Raw genomic sequence first — 18,272 nt, 5'->3', positions numbered from 1 at the left:
GGAAAACTTGTGTTTTCTGTAGTGTAGGTCTTTCAGACAGTACTTGCTCTCAGATGCCTGTCTATTCCTTATTATATTCTACATGTATGTGGGTTACTCTGAAAGTAATGCCTCCTATTTGTTCTCATGTAAACTACAACAAAGAGTACAATAATGCTATTTGATAAAGCTAATTTTCAGCTATAAAATAATAGGTTATAATATTTTATATTCTATATAAAATAATATAGTTTTTCAATATAGCCACCACCGCTAGCTATGCATTTTTGCCAGTGATGAATGAGAACCTGCATGATGTACTTGTAAAGTCTTTACTAGCAGAGGTTACTCTCTGTTGCCCCTGCTTCAACACATCACCCACTGCCTTGCTTTGCTAACATCCACTGTTTGGTCTTCATAAATGTGAGCAAACATCAATGAATATCAGTGCGTGAATTTTTTTCTGTACTGAAGAGTTCAATTCCACATTTTGGCACCTGATCTGGAGCGTATGAAGCAACTTTGTTAGACTGCCTTCTGCTGCCATCTGTCACATGGCAATGAAATATAACAGTATTGGTGGAAAGGTTGAATCTCTACTGCCATACCATACCATCATGATCTGCCTTGGATGTTGTGGGCCAGCATAATAAAATAGAAGGCAGTACTTTTGGAGCAGCACTCATATAATATTTTAAATATACTTGCTTTTCCTCAGAAATTAATAAGTTTATTTTCCAAGCTCCACAATGTGCTAGAGTTCTGTTATGGAGGGAAAGGAGAGAATGGCTGAGGGATGCAAAGAGTTTGGCACCACACTCAAAAATTTCTTCATTTTTTGTTCAATATTTTAAAACATTCAAGGCAGCAGTTCCCCCTGACTTATATTTACAGCTCAGTCTCTAGTCTCACTTTCTGATGATTCATCTTTCTGATGAATTTATATGTAATTTCTTCAATCCCTATTTAATTAAACCTCTCACAGAATAAAAGAGAAGGCCACATTTTCTTCGTTTTATATAAACAGACACTGACTCAAACAGCAGTTAGTAAGCAGTCAGGGCACATAAATGCAAATTTTGGATAACACAAATCATTCTCATGCAGAATCGACCAGGTGTCATCTTTTATAAGGCTCTGGAAATGTGTGATTTTTGGGAGGCGTTTGGTGTTTCTATCCTGGATGTTGCTGGGAGTTTTTGGAGCTCAACATCTGCAAAAGCAAGACACAAGTAGTAACTTCGTGTTCATAGATCCTCAGGTACCTGGCCCAAGTTGCTGAAAATGAAAAGGCAGCTTACAAATACAGGGCCTGCAGGCAGTATGAAGATCTTCACTTAGGCAACTGAAAATCAATGCTCTCAGAATTACTGTCACTTCTGAAAGCGTCAGCCTTCTTATTGGTATGAAAGGCAAACCTGATGAAGTAATAGATTTAAAGTGTAAGTAATGCCACGAATTACAAAAAACAGAAATAAAGTTCGGGAGGGCATTTGTACTGTAGACTTAAGACTATTGCACGGATAAGTGGTATCTGTTCAGGATTCTCGCTTAACTCCACATTTGTATTTGTGTTTACCTTCTAATTATCTTATATACAGAAGTCGGTCCCGTTCCTTCAGAGGAAGAAGCACACAAGGCGCACAGGGAACCTCCAGTCAGTTCAGAAACAGTTATATTGCGGTAAGTCTCTTAAAGGCTCCATTGATTTTGGCCTCGTATTTGTGTAACACAGATACCTGTTGCTCTACCATTGTTTCTGAGGGGCCAAAATGAAGATAATAGGTAGAAAACTATGATAAGGTGACTTACAGCTGTATTCCCACCCATGTTCTGTAGGAGAGGACTCCACTGCAGCACAAGTATTTCTGTCCTGTGGATAGTATTTCCGTCAAGCCAAATTTTGTTCTTTCTAAAGTAAAGCATGTGGAACTTGAGCTTGTTGGAAAGAGAGGGCCTTGTTGTACCAGATCCATTACTAAGATTTAGGTTATCCATCACTGGCACTGTGCTCTTCATTTTCTCTGTGTTTGCAAATCCTTACTCCCTGACAGAGAAAAGAAACCTGCAGATACAATGGAGACCTTCAAACGTCGGCACTCCAAACTCATTAACTCCTGTAAGTACCTTCTGCTTGAAGTGCTATGGCAGACCCCTATCCTCTGTCATCTCCTACCCTTGCTGTGGTTTTTGTCACTTGGGAGCATTAGAAAGGAGTGTTTAGTGGTGGCAGTGAAGCCAGAGTCGCGGTCACCGCTTGGCTGATAGTAGATACGTATGGTTTAACATTATCCTAACAGAGTTTTCTTCAGACATAAGGAGAGGGCAGGTAGCTGCCATAGAAAGTATAAAAATATATACATCTCTTCACAGCAAGGTTGCTGTATCAGGAGTACAGTGATGTGGTTCTGAACAAGGCCATTCAGAGCCAGAAGAGAGTGGATTCTTTTGCAGAGGATACAGAATCAAATTTGCCAAGCTCCCCGAGGCTGCGAAGGAAAGTGTTATCTCCTCAGGACTCATACTTGCAACGCCTGTCAGTGTCATCAAATGCATCCCTCTGGCAGGATATCCCCATGATCCGGGGCAGCAGATTGCTACTCAATATGTCCCGTGATGAGCAGAAGCTGCAAGAGGTAATGGATAGATGTGATAAGGTAGGTAGGTGGCTTGTAGTCAAGGAGGATGGAGGATGGTGGTTAAAGTGGAGAGCAAAAATGCCTAATGTGGGAATGCAGTGGTTGGTTCTCTTGTAAGTGGCTTGGGAATGTGGGTGTCTATGCTTATGAATTAGTACGGTGCTGAAGTTCTGCGTTGTGTTAGAAGAAGCACAGAAATAAGATGATTTTTTTTTTTCAGTAGCTTTATGAAAACAGATGCCAGGAAATTGGAACAAGAGAAAACAAGGAATTTTGAACAAGTTTAATGCAAAAGAGAATTCTAAAGAGAAGACTGAGCTTTCTCCTACACTTAAGCTTATGAGAGATGCTAATAAAGCCACAATTAATTGTAGTTCCTGTGCTAGCATGAGCTTACAGAATTGACCCACGTGTGCTGCAGGGCTGAGGGAGAATGAGAATATGTATGTATGTATGTATTCAGCAAATTGGTACATGGAGTAATACGTTAAGGAAAATGGGAGGGACCAAAAAGTGGATGGGAGAACTCTGAGGGAGAGAAAAAAAACAACAGCATGTGAAACATGAAGGAGAAAAAAAATGTGGGCAGTGTGGATGCTGGAAAATTTATGGGAGCATGTAAAATAGGGGACCTAATGAAAGTGGAGTCAAGGAATGAAAAGTAACATTAGAACAGGTTGCTATTGTTTGTCGTACCACAAGCTGTCTTTCATTCCTGAAGTTTCTCTTCTTTTGTAATTAATTGCGCACATCTCATACTAAAAGTTTTGTTGCTTCATCCCTTGTCCACCTGGTAAGATTCGTTGCAGGCTTGCCTGCTCTGCTTATGTTCTGCTCCCTTTTTTCTTCTCTCAAGGCCAAATTTGAGTTGATAATGTCTGAGGCTTCCTACTTGCGCAGTTTAAATGTGGCAGTGGATCACTTCCAGCGATCAGCAGATCTCCAGGCAGTTCTCAGTAATCAGGAGCGTCAGTGGCTTTTCTCACGCCTTCAGGATGTACGTGATGTCAGTGCCAGGTGAGATACGCACCCTTTCTTCCACATCTGACACCCTCCACGAAGTGCAAATACAGCCTTGAAACTACTAGTTTCTATCAGTAACATCTCTCATTCCTGTTCTGTATGTTCACTGACCTTTGAGTTGGATATATGTGCACATAGCACTTTGTGATTGCGTATCAATGTTGCCCTCAAAGGAACCATCATCACCTTTTTAGGTGACAGGACAATGCAAATCTTGGTGTTAAGTCCTAGAAATGATACAACTGTACACAGAGATCACTGCAGAATTAGAATGTTCAAAATGCTGCCATGTCTTATTGGCACTAGCTACAAACAAGTAACTAGACCTCAGTCCAAACCAAATGCAACTCTTGCAAAATCCATGTAGAGAAGATGCAGCTGCACAATCCTGAATCAAAAATAAGTAAATATGTTTACAGCTATGACATGACAATACCTAATATGAAATCACGTAAGTGTAAGTCATAAAACATAGACCTGACCCCATGTGCAAGGAATCTGCTTTGATTCTGTTCTGTTTCTCTCCTGTAAGGCTAGGTATGGTTTGCTCTGTGTTTTCAGTTTCTACCAAGGGAATTCTTTTTGGTGATGTCCTGATTTGCTATTGTTTCCTCATTGTAACTTTAGAAGTAGCAAATATAGCTTCTCAGGAATTAATTGGAGGGTTGTGCAGTTGCCAAATGCATGAAAGTTGCAAGATTCAAATTGTATACCTGGGACAGGCCGACCCTCACTGTATGTACAGGCTAGGAGACAAGAAGCTGGAGAGCAACCCTGCAGAAAGCAATCTGGTTGATAATAAGTTCAATCTGAGTCAGTACTGTGTCCTGGCAGCCAAAAGGGCTGACTGTACCCGGGGGTAGATCGCACAGCTCATTGAAGGAAGTCATTGTCCTGTTCTGCCTTGTGCTGGTATAGCCTCACCTTGAGTGCTGTGTGCAGTTTTGGGTGTCATGACTTATGAAAATGTAACATGGATATAAAGCTATTAGAGATCTTCCAAAGGATGGTTATCAGGATAGTAAAGGGTCTAGAGGGCAAAAAATAGGAGAAGCAGCTGGGGTTCATTGTTCATCCTGGAGAAGAGGAGGCCTCATGGTGGCCTACAGCTTCTCATGAGAGGGAATGGAGGAGCAGGATCTGAGAGCTCTGCTCTCTGATGACAGTAACAGGACCAAAGAGAATGGCATGGAGCTGCATCATCAGAGGGTCAGGTTGGGTATTTGTCTCTTCACTGAGGGTAGTTGGGCACAGGAACCCAGGAAGAAAGGGGTCATAGCACCAAGCCTGCCTGAGCTCAAGGAGCATTTGGACAGCAACATTCACAGGCATTGGGGTTGAATTTTAGATGGGGCTGTGTGGAAACAGGAGTTGGACTTGATTATCCTTTTTGGGTTCTTTCCAACCAGGATGTTCTGTGATTCAATGAGGAACAGTAACCCATATTGCTTCTGCCTCTTCCTTGATGTCTAGCCCCAAACTGTTATTGTTAGAGTAGAGCTATCTTGTGCTTATGTGTGAGCTATCCAGATTTTAAAGAAATGAAGATGTTCCTGCTACTACTGATCACTGCTCTGTATTTCTCTCTTCTTCTATGACACCACAACTGTGTGCTGCAGTTTCCTTTTTGACTTGGAAGAGAAGTTTGAAGAGGACATGTTCAACTTCCATGTATGTGATGTGGCTCTGAAACATGCTCCTGAGTTCCGCAGGGTGTATCTACCCTACGTAACAAACCAGACATACCAGGAGCAAACCTTCCAGCGGTTACTGTAAGTTTTTCATTTGTTGAAACCTTCAACATTTGTTGAAGCCTCCTACTTGTCTGCTGCACTTCTGATACACACTGTTTCAAGTGACAGGGCATACAGCAAGTCTGATCCGTTTGTTGGTCCTTGCAGTACATCTCCTGAAGAAAAGGTGGAAGCCTTCTTCAATTCAGTAGCATTTAGAACAGAAGGACTGAGATGCTGTAAGGCTCCTCTTTTGAGAGGAGAAAAAGAACAACCGTGAATGATGTAAGATAATAATATTCAGTAGAATATTTCTACTGAAGACAATTGCCACAGCCGTAGATAAAAAAAAAATGACTGTCCTAGACAGTTGTTTTCAGACTATTAAGAACCTGAAAGCGATAGTTAAGAACAGTATTGTTGCTACCATTAAATCTAAACAGGTTATCCAAGAGTGTTTGAAATGGGAAAATTGAAAATCCTAAGGTCCGAGCACCATCAGTTTCTCTTGCTGTCCTCTTCTGCACTCAGTGGTGCAATCAAGCACTGCTCAGGTTCAGTCATGAGCAAGGTTTCCTTAGCACTTCTGCACTAATTGTCTCAGTAAAAACCCAGTCCTAGTTGACGATTTTGAAAGAAGTCACTGTTTCAAAAAAATCACTCAGGCATTGGGTGCTCTGGGTGCTGCTGACTGGGAGACATCTAGTCTTACAGTTAGTTTTCTTCAGTGAAGGCTCCGTTCTGCATGGAAAGAACCTTCAGGATATCATCTAGGGCATTGTGGGCCCAATGGCTGCTTGTGAGACACTTCTACAGAGTCTAAGAGCTTCTTTTCCATCTCTTCAGGGTTATAGGATTTGGCTGTTCTGGCAGTAGATGCCACTTGCATACCATTATTCTTGTATCTGCTGCTGTCCGAGACAGAAAACCGGGTGGCAGTGGCTGTTTCTAAGAGGTTAAGTGACACAAGGGGGGGAAGGTAGGAGTAATGTTCCTCCCAGAAGTAGCAAAAATGTGGAGGCAGCTTTTCCACTCTCTGGATAAAGCTGCTGGAGCTGTGCCATTTGGTATGAAGAAAGGATTACAAACCACCACTATCTTGTGAAAGGTATTCTTTTTGTAGGTGAGACTGAAGCATAGATGCTACTTCTGATTATTCTGGAAGACAATAGCACAAAGAGGAAAGATCTAGCAAGAGTTATACAACTCTGTGATTCTGTGATACTGCTGTCCTCCTATAGCTGTTAGAAACCTATGCTTATTTGTGCTATGCAGAGTGGTCTGGTTTGTTGACATCCCTTGCTCCAGGGCCAAAACATGACTGCAGTGACTGGCATACTCTAGCACTCACTGAAATCTGGTACTTTTTCTCTTTGTTAGAAAGACTGTTTATTTGCTGATGCCTAGATGCCCTTTCTCATTTACGCTCCCACAGGAGTGGAAATGCAGGATTTCAACAAGTACTGGAGAGATTGGAAAGTGATCCAGTATGCCAGCGCCTCTCACTTAAATCCTTCCTCATCCTCCCTTTCCAGCGCATCACTCGACTTAAACTCCTCCTACAGGTAACAGTGCTTATTAGCTGTTTTCCTACACTTTCTTTTAAGCTGACCCTTCTTCAAGACTGAAAGTCACATAAATATGAACTGGCAACATACAGCTCTTCATGCTCTATGTAATAAGTTTGGCTAGATACCTTAAAGCAGCTGTATTGCATTTATTGTGAATATGCCTTTCCAAAAACAAAGCAGGTGTTTGTATGATGATAAATATGTTAGATGAATGCCATTAATTGGATACAGTCTCTCCTGTGAGGCAGTGTAGTTTTGTATACTTGTTAGGACTTAGTTATAACACTACTACTGCAATTACATACCAATGAGTAATTCATAGAGTAGTCTCAGAACATGTTGTTTTAAGTTTTATTCGTTCATTTATTTTTTTATTTTTGGCTTCCTACTAGAAGGCACATGTTCCCTGGCTGCCCACTGGATGGCAGTCTATCTCTGCTCTTTACCTTACAACACTGCGTCTCTGGGACACTCCCATTAAGTCAGCGTGCAAGTCCCCATTGAATCAGCCTTGAGCTCTTCTGCAGAACTTCTTTTTGATTATTTGAGCCTCTTTTGAAAAAGAGAAAAGGAATATCAGGCAAAGAATTATTCTATACTTAAGACTGTTCGTGCTCAGATTAGTGGTTGCCTCCTATGTCGTGCAACTTGCAGAGGATAATTTAAATTTTCAGGGATGCCCTATTAAGTGCAGTTTGTCAGCTGCATCCTGCATCTCAATTTTCTGGCCCCTCCACATCTCCTAACACTAATTCAGTCTCTCTTGAGGCTAGTACCTTAGTGTCTCCTTGTTTCTTCAGTCCTTCTCAGAGCTTTGATCTTCCTGTCTACATTATAAAAAATGCTTTTTCTCATGCAGAATATCCTGAAGAGAACTCGGCCTGGGTCTGAGGAGGAAGTGCAAGCAACACAGGCCTATGATGCACTTGAAAAGGTAAGTCTGTCAACCTGTTCTCTAAAGCCATTCCATATTGCACAGTTGCAGAATACCAAAGTGTCAGTGTATGCTTTTCCTATAGACCCTCACCTTTGTCAATGGCCCATATTACCAATTCTCATCTAAAACAAATTACTGTGTTCCCGTGACTCTTCTGCATCAAGCACTAAGATAGGACCTAGCTGGGATGCAACTGAATCTTTGCCAATAGTACTTAACTCAGAATTCATCTTTCCAGTTTTCTTGTCCCAGTCAGTGGGTTACAAGGGAGGTAAATCTTTGGAGCCCCCAAAATAGGGCACTCCTTTCTCTGCAGGAGTCTCCAGAGTAATGGAGTTAGATAGTTACTCACAGGAACTATGCAAGGCAAAATGTTTTCCAACAAGTGTCTATCAATTACTCCAGGGAGAAATTAAGCAAGTTTCTACCAAGGATAAATCAACTACTTCAAGGCAAGATTAGGCAACTTTCTAACAACAGTTGATCAGTGTTATGGATAAAGGATAATTTGGCACTTACCAAGTGTTTCAAGGCAAATTTAGTCAATGGCTACTGAAGAAAATGAGTAAAAGAAGATCATGAAGAAAAAGAGGGGGAGACAGAGAAATAGAGAAAGACAAAAAAGACATCACTGCTCCATTTCAAGAACTTCCAGTGCTTGCCCACCAGTGCTGGAGAATAGATGAGGGGGAGAGATGAGACCTCATCCAAAGGTTGAATTCTCTAACTGGCAAATAGCAGAAAGTGAAAAGCCCCCTGAAGCTTTTCTCAGGCATCCTTTTATGCCTGCTGGGTTTGCAGGTACACCATCCCAAGGTTGTAAACAAGAGAGTTTGCAACAGTAAGTTTATAGCAAAAACTTAATTGTGGGGAAAGTGGACTTCTTTTTTGGACAGAGACTACCCTGTTACTTCACAGGATCCCATACTTTGTTGTTATCAGCCTTTGGTTTGTAGTCATGGCCATGGCCTTCTCCTGAAGTGCTGGAAACCTACCAAGCATACCACAGGAAACCTGAAAGATTTTTCATCTGTCTATCACACCAGTCTCCAAAATGTTATCTCTCCTTTGTGTTCCTTATCTTTGTCTCTGTTTAACTATCAGTTTATCCCCACTTCTCCAAGAAAATCTTGCTCTAAAAAAAGAAAAAAAAAATGCATCTCAAGGTGTTTATTACATTCATTCTTACTCTTACTTACAAGACTTAAAATCTTCTGAGACTGTTACCTGCAAATTGTACTGCAAAATTGACTTGTTCCTTGGTAGCCCTTGTGCCTTTGTTTTGTCTAGTCTTCATTTGACCTTCTTGGGGTGTCACTCCCTTTGTTGTAATAACACCACAACTCTATAACACAAACCTAAACACAAGTTCTACATGATGTGTACCTCTTTAAAATCTGAAGGACTGCACTTGCCTTCTGCACAGATCCCAAAACACTACAGTCTGAGACAGGTGAGTAAGGTATCATACATGGAATTCTGTGAGTTAGCTGTGTTTAAGCCATCTCTATGACACTGTTATGCTGTTGCCTTGTATCACCTCAGACAGCTATATGGGCAACTTTAAGACTGAAATACTTCTTTTGTACCAGGTCCTCACAGTTACTGCAACAAGGTCTGGGTAGTGAAAAAATCTGTGCCTGATATCTCATCAACCTCCTGTCTTTACAGTGGAGCATCAAATAGAAGCTCCACCCAAATGACTGGTAATTAAAATTCTGTCAACTGAAAGGAGAAAGAATTCTCTACTATCCCAAAGTTAAAACAATATAAATAGAATATCCTCAGTTGGAAGGAACCCAGAGACTTCTTAAGAAATTCAGATAAAAACTTCAGGGAAAAAGTCACTGTAGGTATGGAGAAGCTTAGTATGCTTGCTTGGAATTATTTATTTTTTTTTAAACTCTCAGGAGGATGCACAATTGTAACTTACTTATTCTTCATGGGTTCCTGGGAACAATACTGATTCCAGTAGGCAGTGCTGTCCCTCACTGTCACCCATTTTCCTCTGCAGCTCATCAAGGACTGCAATGAAAATGTTCAGCGCATGAAAAGCACTGAAGAGCTGATCTACCTCAGCCAGAAGATTGAATTTGAGTGCAAGGTGAGCTTGTCTGCACCTTTGGCCTTGCTCTAGCCTAATATCTCTCATCTATTTCATTACAGAGTCACTTGTGCTTTCTTTTGTTCTCCTCCCCTCTATACATATAAGCTGCTGGTTCAGCAGCTTATACAACTTAGTTCTTCATCAGTGCTTCCCTTACACAGGCACTTGTGTCAGACTTCAACTGAAAGTCTCTAACACAAATTGTCCCAGTCCAGCTGAAGTAATGAAAGTATGCTTCCTCTTGAGAAAGACCAAAATCCAAAACTCTTGGATACTTTTTCCTTGCATACACTTCATATGAATATTTACTTTTGTCTTGTAGATATTCCCACTCATTTCACAGTCAAGGCGACTTGTGAAGTGTGGTGAATTAACAGCACTGGATTTCAATATTTCAAGTCCAAAATGGAAAGTCACCACCCGTCCTATCTACCTACATCTCTTCAATGACTGTCTCCTCCTGTCTCGGCCAAAGGAGTGAGTGCTTCAGCCACAGTTCTTGTTGTCACTTATAAAATGCCTCTTTCTGTGTCTGTGCTTTAGCAAGAGTCTGCCTGCCAGCATGTGGTAGTATTTGTCAAATCATTTTCCTAACCTTGCGTTACATGAATATCACGTAAGCATGTGGAATCTAACATTCCTGATGTTTAATTAATATATGTATTAACTTAACTAGACACTTCACTGTCCACAGTGCAATATTGTCATTCTGTCTATCTCTACAATATGAAACACTTTAATAGCAATTTATTGTAGTTACACTCTGTACGTTAACTATTGAGTTGTGGCCTGAACCACTGTTTAAGCATCTGGGGAAAGGACCTGGTCAGCTCTGGGAGCTCAGGTGAAGGCAATTCACCTGTGTGACTGGAAGGGGTGGAGCCTGGCTCCACCTCTCTTAGACCTGCCACTGTGGAAGGATCTCTTTCTGAAGATCCCTCCTTTGTGAAGTTTTCCCCTGTGAGCCTGGATCTTTGAGACAGGTGAGCAGTCCTTGCCTTATAACATCTTTCTATTGTGTTAGTCACTTTGTTATTTTACCTCTTGTATCACCTTTTCATCATGTTGATCTTTCTGATTGTTACATACTCAAAGAATGATTTCCTCCTAATGACAGTATGAAGTCTCATGAATGTACAAATTAGTGAAACAGAAAAAGTCATTGGAAAAGGTGGGTGGGTGTTTTTATTATGCTGTAGTCTATCAAATAGAACCTTGACTGGACAGAGTTTGCAAAGGTAGTATTTCCACTCTTTGAGTTAAATCTTCTCTAGCCTTCTCAGATTTCCAGCAAAAACAAAACATATTGTGCGTGAGGCAGATCAATAATGACTAAAAGCTTCTTGCTTTCCTAACATCAGGGAATTACTTGTACTCACTTCTTAACATTCATCACCTTAATACTCACAATTTTTGTTCCTCCTCTTTACCTGCAGGGGTGGACGTTTTGTTGTGTTTGATCATGCTGCTTTCTCAGATGTACGTGGGGAAAAGTGTGAGATGAAACTTCATGGAACAAACAAAAATGTTTTCCGTCTCTTTCTACTTCAGAATTACCAGGGAAAGAGAGTGGAGTTTCTATTTCGCACAGAGACACAGTGAGTTAGCTCAAGGTTACCTTAGTATATCCGATGCCATAACCAGGCACCTCCTATAAGCCTGGTGGTTGTCCCTTAACTACCAATATGCTGAAATATAATACATAGCTGCTAAATGGAAACTCAGAAATCATCTTTTTGCCATAACAAGCCCGTAATGAATCATATTGCTCCTCTCTCATCACAGCTGCTTATAGAATATTACATTGTCATTTCATACTATCAGCCTGCAAAAATGGGAGTTTTTGCCTTGTCCCACCCTTTTTTCCACATTCCCTATTTCTGTAAGGACCCGCTTCCTGATCTTTCTTGTAAGGTCCTGTAAGAGTATGCACGTCCATACTCTTCTCATACTGCTATCCCTCACACTGAAATCTGACACATACCCGGTGATGTTTTTCAGCAGTGAGAAGCTGAGGTGGATCTCTGCTTTGGTTCCTCCGCAAGGGGAACTGGACCTCCTGGAATGCCCTGGTGAGACTGCTCTGCTTACCAAGGAGGGTGGGCAACTTGAAATCACTGCAAGGTGGAATATCCCAGAATGACTCCATGGCAGAATATTTGCCTTTACGTAATTAAAATATATTCATGGTTTTTTTCCCCCTCAGTGCCAGATTATGTCAGTAATTCTACTTATTGTTTACTCCTCATTTGGTAGAAGATGTTTAATCCCTTCTAATTCTCTGCTCTTCATTGATTGGTCAGCCTTTTATCCTCATCTGGGCTGGCATACAGAGGTTTACTGTTACTTTCTTGTGTACCATTATGATCTTTCCTCTCCTTTTAGATGCACCACAGGTTCAATGCATAAGGTCGTACAAAGCTCGGGAAAATGATGAGCTAGCTTTAGAGAAAGCGGATATCATCATGGTTATGCAGAACAGCAATGATGGTGAGCAGAATATCTAAATTATACAATATCTATGTTATATACGAATATACAATATCTAAAATTATGGTTAGCAAGTTACTTAAGTAGCATCAAGCTTTCGACAGCACAATCCAGTTTCAGAAGGAGCTTCTCATTTGTGGTTGTTGGACTGAGAGGAAGTTTATGTGGAAGCTGGAAAGGGCTTTTAAGGCTTTGTTGCAGTGAGGATCGAGGGAAGAGAAAAAAATGCTCACCAATTTTGCCTCATGTTGTTTTGTCCCCACTCCTGCAGGATGGATTGAAGGAGTGAGACTTTCAGACAGGGAGAGGGGGTGGTTCCCCTCAGAACATGTGGAGCTCATCTCCAGCAAGCATGCACGGCAAAAGAACCTGAAAGAAGAACAGCGTGTGAAAAATGCCAAGCAGCAAGTCTTTTGCAGGAGATAATTCTACCTTGTTTGGACCTGTGCAGTCTCCCTGCTACGGAGAAAAACATCTTTTTCTATTGTTCCTCAGAATAAGAACCTCTGCAAAGAGTGTAATACAGATGGGTGTCTTTTGCCAAAGAAAGTGGGAATTCCACCAGGAAAAATTATTCACTTCCTTTCTGTCACCAGAATTGCAGCAGCAGAAGAGAAAAATGTTGCATGTATTTCTTGCTTTGTGTTAGTAGGGAGTTACTTTAATCGAACAGAGCACTGGGATCTGTACTCCTGAAAATATATTCTGGTTTTACCGCTGGCAGTTACTTCAGAATTCTGCCTTAGTTTTCCTATCTGTGAAATGGGGTATTCTTACCTACCTCACTGAACGTGGTGAGGCTAAATTCATTATTATTAGTACACTAAGTGCTTTGAGTTCCTGAGAACAAAGGCACTAAGCACTAAGCACAGCATTAGATGAGAATTTTCCATTTGAATATTTTCTTCATGTATTGAGAGTACTGATCTCCATAGTTTAATTTCTACTTAGAACAATGGATCTATTTGATCATACACATCTACTGTTTGTTGTCTTGTTTTCCTTTTTAAAAGGAACAGATACAAGGAAGCACCAAGTTGAACTCAGTTTTATCATGCTATTAAGAATCCTCAGTAGCATTAGGATATACACTTGAGTTTTATAAAGTTTTTGGAAGTCACTGTGATGATTTCCAGCACCTTAAGAAGTATAAAGCTGAATCATAAAATTGTAGGGGCTGGAAGAGATCTCCAGAGATCAGAGTACAACCCCACTGCAAAGCAGGTCCCCTACTGCTGGCTACACAGGTAGGTGTCCTGGTGGGTCTTGAGTATCTCCAGAGAAGGATAATCCACAGCCTCCCTGGACAGCCTGTTCCAGTGTTCCATCACCCTTACCATGAAGAAGTTCCTTTGCATATTGGTGCAGAACTTCCTATGCTCAAGTTTATGGCCATTTCCCCTTGTCCTGCTGAAGAACCCCTCACTGCTGAAGAACCTGTTTCACAAGTCACCTGTCTCCTGATCCAGGGTCCCACCAAGCCATCTGAAATGACCATTTTCTGCTCTACCTCCCACTCAAATGGAATAGTTACTTTTTACAAAGATCTGACATGTTGGTACATACCCTATACAAAATAACCATGCCTAGGCATTTGGAATGAAGGGGCATTTTCCTGGTGCTCCTAGTCTCATAGTTGATATAGTACCGCATGCACCATTTTGCACACTTATGGTAAACACTGATATACTTTACTGCTGTAGATAAATTAAAAGTATGTGCCGGGGACTCTGTTGTTTTTGTAGAACTCTCCAGTTCTCCAGTCCAGTTTACTCCAGTCCAGTTTACACATAGTCCTGCTTTTGTGCAGAACCTGTTTCTTTGAGAACATACATTGAACTGTAAAATATTGTTTCTGCATTTAGTTACATCAATACAAGATTAAGTATATGAATCAATACACTAAAGAAAACCATCTTTCTTAAATTTAAATTATTTAAATAATTATCTTCACGTTTCCAGCTTTCCTTTTCTATAACATTCTACCTTGAATTCCTACATACATTGTGATATGGCTTATTTCAGCCTATTTATACCAGTAATTGTGGCTGGAATAAAAAACAAAAAAAAAAAAAGAAAAGGAAGTTTAGTCCTAGTAAATTTATGCACTTCTCCCTGCTTTCCTTATTTTAGATTTTCATATTAAATAAGGGTATCTGACTACTTTCTGAGTATTTTCAGAAATATATTCAGTATTTTAGTTTATTTTCTCCATAAACACTCCTTTTTAAATTAAGTACAAATAGCCATACTTAGCACTAAGGCAGCTAAGAAAACTTGCTTTACTAGTTTTGGTAATGATCTTAAGTGCCTTATGATACGTTTGTGAATGCCCTGGAATAGTTGCTGCTGCAGATTTCCTAGTGAAATTAGTCATCAGCATATCAGCTAAAAGGATGACCTAGAGAAGATAGGATTTTACTGTACTAGTAAGGGGGATTTCTTGAGCTCCTCACTACAAGAATAATACCAATTTGCTAGAATTCTTGCAAACAAGAGCAACAAAGCTGACTGAGGGGACTAGAAAACTAGACATACAAGGTTAGGGAATAGGACTGTTTAGGGAATAGGACTGGGTGAGACCTCTTAGATCTTTACAAATACCTGAAAAGAGGTTGCAGCAATGTAGGTACTAATCTTTTCTCAAGTGACAAGGGAGTGCAAAGAAATGGCCTCAAGTTGTGCCAGAAGAAAGTTAAACTGAACGTCAGGAAGTTTCGTCACAGAAAGAATAGTGAGGCATTAGAGCAAGCTATCTGATGGAAGTGGTGGAGTCACTGCTCCTGGATGTATTTTAAGAGATGTGTGGATGAGGCACTTTGGGACATGGTGGTGGATTTGTAGTGTTAAATTGATGGTTGCACTTTATGATCTTTTTTTCCAACCTGAAAGATTCTAGAGTTGTCTCTTTAACTTATGGTCAGACTGTTGCTGCCAGTGACGACAATCAGGGTGAATGGACAGGGAGATAGCTCCCAAAGCGCCTACAGCTAGGTGGACAGAATAACAGACTGGCACTAATATAGTGATATCTGTCTTCCAGCTTTATTATGCAAAACAAAGAAAAAAAAAAACATCTATACAGCAAGGTGAACATTCTTACTGTGCTAAACAAACACAGCTGAGACCTGATTACTCCCCTTGGCATCCAGTTCAGATTGGCTGTTGCCAGACTTCCTCATTAACTCCCATCTGGGTCAGTTCAAGTAGCCTCTTGGTATACTGGCTTGCTCAAATCCACTTGCAGCCGATCACAGTCCTGCTCCATCAAAACCATCCCCAAACCAGGCTACAGTATGTGTACACTTTTCTTGCCTAGGAGAACTGAAGCTGGTACCTACCTCAGAGCAAAAATAACACATCCCAGTAAAATATTCTTATTTGAACAAGAATCTATAAATGCTGCTAGTGTTTTACATTATGAATCAGTATGGTGTTTGCTGAAGAAAGAAAGAAGAAAAAAAAAGTTCTATTTCTAAATGTGAATAATCTTAAGAGGTAACACTTCTTTCCTCCTTGTCGTGGCTTCAAGTGCACCAACAGGTTCCTGTTACCCTGAATGGTTTCTTACGCCAATTAATCTGTTCCTTATTGTCTCTGGAAGTATCTTTGAGCTTAAGTATAGAGACATAGAACCACATTCTGGAGTAGGCCTTTGCCTACAGAGACAGGAATACCTTCTTCTTGCTGCAATTCCTTCAGCTTGTGACTGCAGCCTCCAGAGGGTTTTGCCATTCACCTCACTTTACCTGAGGCTATCAGTGGACTCTGCTATCACCACCCTGCTCTGATACTCTAGCTGTGCATTCTCGCCAGCAAGGGTACCTCTACTGGGGTCATCCCTGGCTCCAAGCTGGTCTTTACTTAGGAAGCAGCTCCAATCTTGCTGTTCCTGGCTTTCCCAACATACTCTATCAGGTGGGAAGATTCAGACAAGTTGTCTCTTAATCTGTCCGATTAAGTATTCCTGTCAATGTAAGGCATGCATTCTACATGTCATATAAGCTAAACTTTTCTAATGAGTTTCAGGCAATGATCTATTTTCATTTTTTGTTATGTAGTACTCCAGCACATAGGAAATTCAAGGATGATCATCAGAACATTTATGATCTGGACAGTAACCACAGGGAAAGAAAAAGAAAAATATAAAAATATAAAAAATTGAGATTGTAAGATTTGATTTTTAATTCCAGCTGCACAGAGACAGTGTTCATTCACTGCAAAATTGAACCTAAAAGCCATTTATTTGGAGAAAGATGCATCTGACAACAGCAAACTAAAAGTAGTAAGGTTTACAGTAGGAAGAAGAATTTTAAACCAAGCAGAATGGTTTAAAACGCTCAAAAACATGAAAGATAAACACATTAGCATCATCTCACTAATTTTAAAAAACCCTTTGGTTTTGCACATAAGTCTCTACAGCCAGTAAAGGAACAAATTTATCTCTAGTGAGAGATTCAAGACAAAAACCTAAATTAGAGTTCTGACAAATTAGGTTAGGATCAATTGTAATGATTCCCCTTCACAGAAATTCCCGTTGCTGCTACAGGAACAGCTAGAATGGTGATGCCCATTAATGACTGTGGCTTGAGTGAAGAAAGAAATCAAACTGAGTGCTAGCTAGTGCAAGCTTAAAATGTGGGCTGTAAACAGAAGCATAAATCTTTCACAGGAACCATTTGAGTATCTGAACAAAAAATATAAATAAGTAAGCCAGCATTTCCATGCTACTACGAGAAAAAAAGAACTTAAGGATAACCCACTGAAGAGGGCAATTGTGCTTGTTTCTTTTTGTGGTAAGAACAGCAATGAAATACAGGCATGAGCTACATTTGAAAAGTTTTATTGAGAACCTAGGGAAATCTTGGTTTATGTCTAAAAATAAAACATTCTAAGTAATGTGGGTTTTTTTTGTTGTTGTTTTTGTTTGGTTTTGTTTCATTTTTAAAAAGTTTGAAATACATAAATACACATGTTGCTCTTCTCCTGTAGAAGCTGGCAGCCTGTGGCTTGGATGGGTACACTCTTGGCTGGGTAAGGAGCTGGCTGGAGGGCCAGGCTCAGAGAGTGGTGGTGAATGGAGTTAAATCCAGCTGGCAACCGGTCATAAGTGGTGTTCCCCAGGGGTCGGTGTTGGGGCCTGTCCTCTTCAATATCTTTATTGATGACCTGGATGAGGGCATCGAGTGCACCCTCAGTAATTTTGCAGATGACACCAAGTTGGCTGGGAGTGTGGATCTGCCTGGGGGTAGCGAGGCCCTACAGAGGGATCTGGATGGGCTGGAGAGCTGGGCTGAAGCCAATGGGATGAGGTTCAACAAGACCAAATGCTGCGTCCTGTACTCCTGCACTTCGGCTACAACAACCCTGGGTGATGCTACAGGCTTGGGGCGGAGTAACTGGAAGACCATAGAGGAAATAGACCTGGGGGTATTAATTGATGCTTGGCTGAACATGAGCCGACAGTGTGCCCAGTTGGCCAAGAAGGCCAAGGGCATCCTGGCTTGCATCAGAAACAGTGTTGCCAGAAGGCGCAGAGAGGTGGTTGTTCTCCTGTACTCAGCACTGGTGAGGCTGTGCCTCAAGTACTGTGTCCGGTTTTGGGCCCCTCACTGCAAGAAGGGCATCGAGGCCCTGGAACATGTTCAAAGGAGGGCAACAAAGCTGTCTGTTCATGAATATGTTCAAAGGAGGGCAACAAAGGTGTCTGGATCACAAGCCATATGAGGAGAGGCTGAAGGAGCTGGGAATGTTCACCCCGAAGAAGAAGAGGTTCAGGGGAGACCTTTTTGC

The 18,272-nt window shown here is 41.0% G+C and overlaps 1 protein-coding gene across 2 annotated transcripts in view; it reads left to right on the top strand.

Annotated features, from left to right (window-relative positions):
• The window catches only part of ARHGEF5 (Rho guanine nucleotide exchange factor 5), a 35,374-nt gene extending 20,820 nt beyond the window's left edge, over positions 1 to 14,554 (top strand). For both annotated transcript variants that reach the window (XM_015871531.1, XM_015871528.2), the window contains exons 3-15: positions 1,581 to 1,662; positions 2,034 to 2,098; positions 2,353 to 2,615; positions 3,475 to 3,635; positions 5,261 to 5,413; positions 6,810 to 6,939; positions 7,805 to 7,879; positions 9,897 to 9,986; positions 10,312 to 10,466; positions 11,426 to 11,587; positions 11,991 to 12,061; positions 12,375 to 12,479; positions 12,751 to 14,554. In XM_015871531.1, coding sequence (XP_015727017.1) covers positions 1,581 to 1,662; positions 2,034 to 2,098; positions 2,353 to 2,615; positions 3,475 to 3,635; positions 5,261 to 5,413; positions 6,810 to 6,939; positions 7,805 to 7,879; positions 9,897 to 9,986; positions 10,312 to 10,466; positions 11,426 to 11,587; positions 11,991 to 12,061; positions 12,375 to 12,479; positions 12,751 to 12,905 — 1,667 coding nt within the window. In that variant the 3' untranslated portion in view covers positions 12,906 to 14,554. The remainder of the gene's footprint in view (positions 1 to 1,580; positions 1,663 to 2,033; positions 2,099 to 2,352; positions 2,616 to 3,474; positions 3,636 to 5,260; positions 5,414 to 6,809; positions 6,940 to 7,804; positions 7,880 to 9,896; positions 9,987 to 10,311; positions 10,467 to 11,425; positions 11,588 to 11,990; positions 12,062 to 12,374; positions 12,480 to 12,750) is intronic.
• The last annotated feature ends 3,718 nt before the right edge of the window (positions 14,555 to 18,272 follow it).

The sequence above is a fragment of the Coturnix japonica genome, chromosome 1 (assembly GCF_001577835.2).
Source record: "Coturnix japonica isolate 7356 chromosome 1, Coturnix japonica 2.1, whole genome shotgun sequence".
Classification (NCBI taxonomy): Eukaryota; Metazoa; Chordata; class Aves; order Galliformes; family Phasianidae; genus Coturnix; species Coturnix japonica.
Note: the sequence above shows the minus strand (reverse complement) of the source record. Positions and strands in the feature narration are given on the sequence as shown.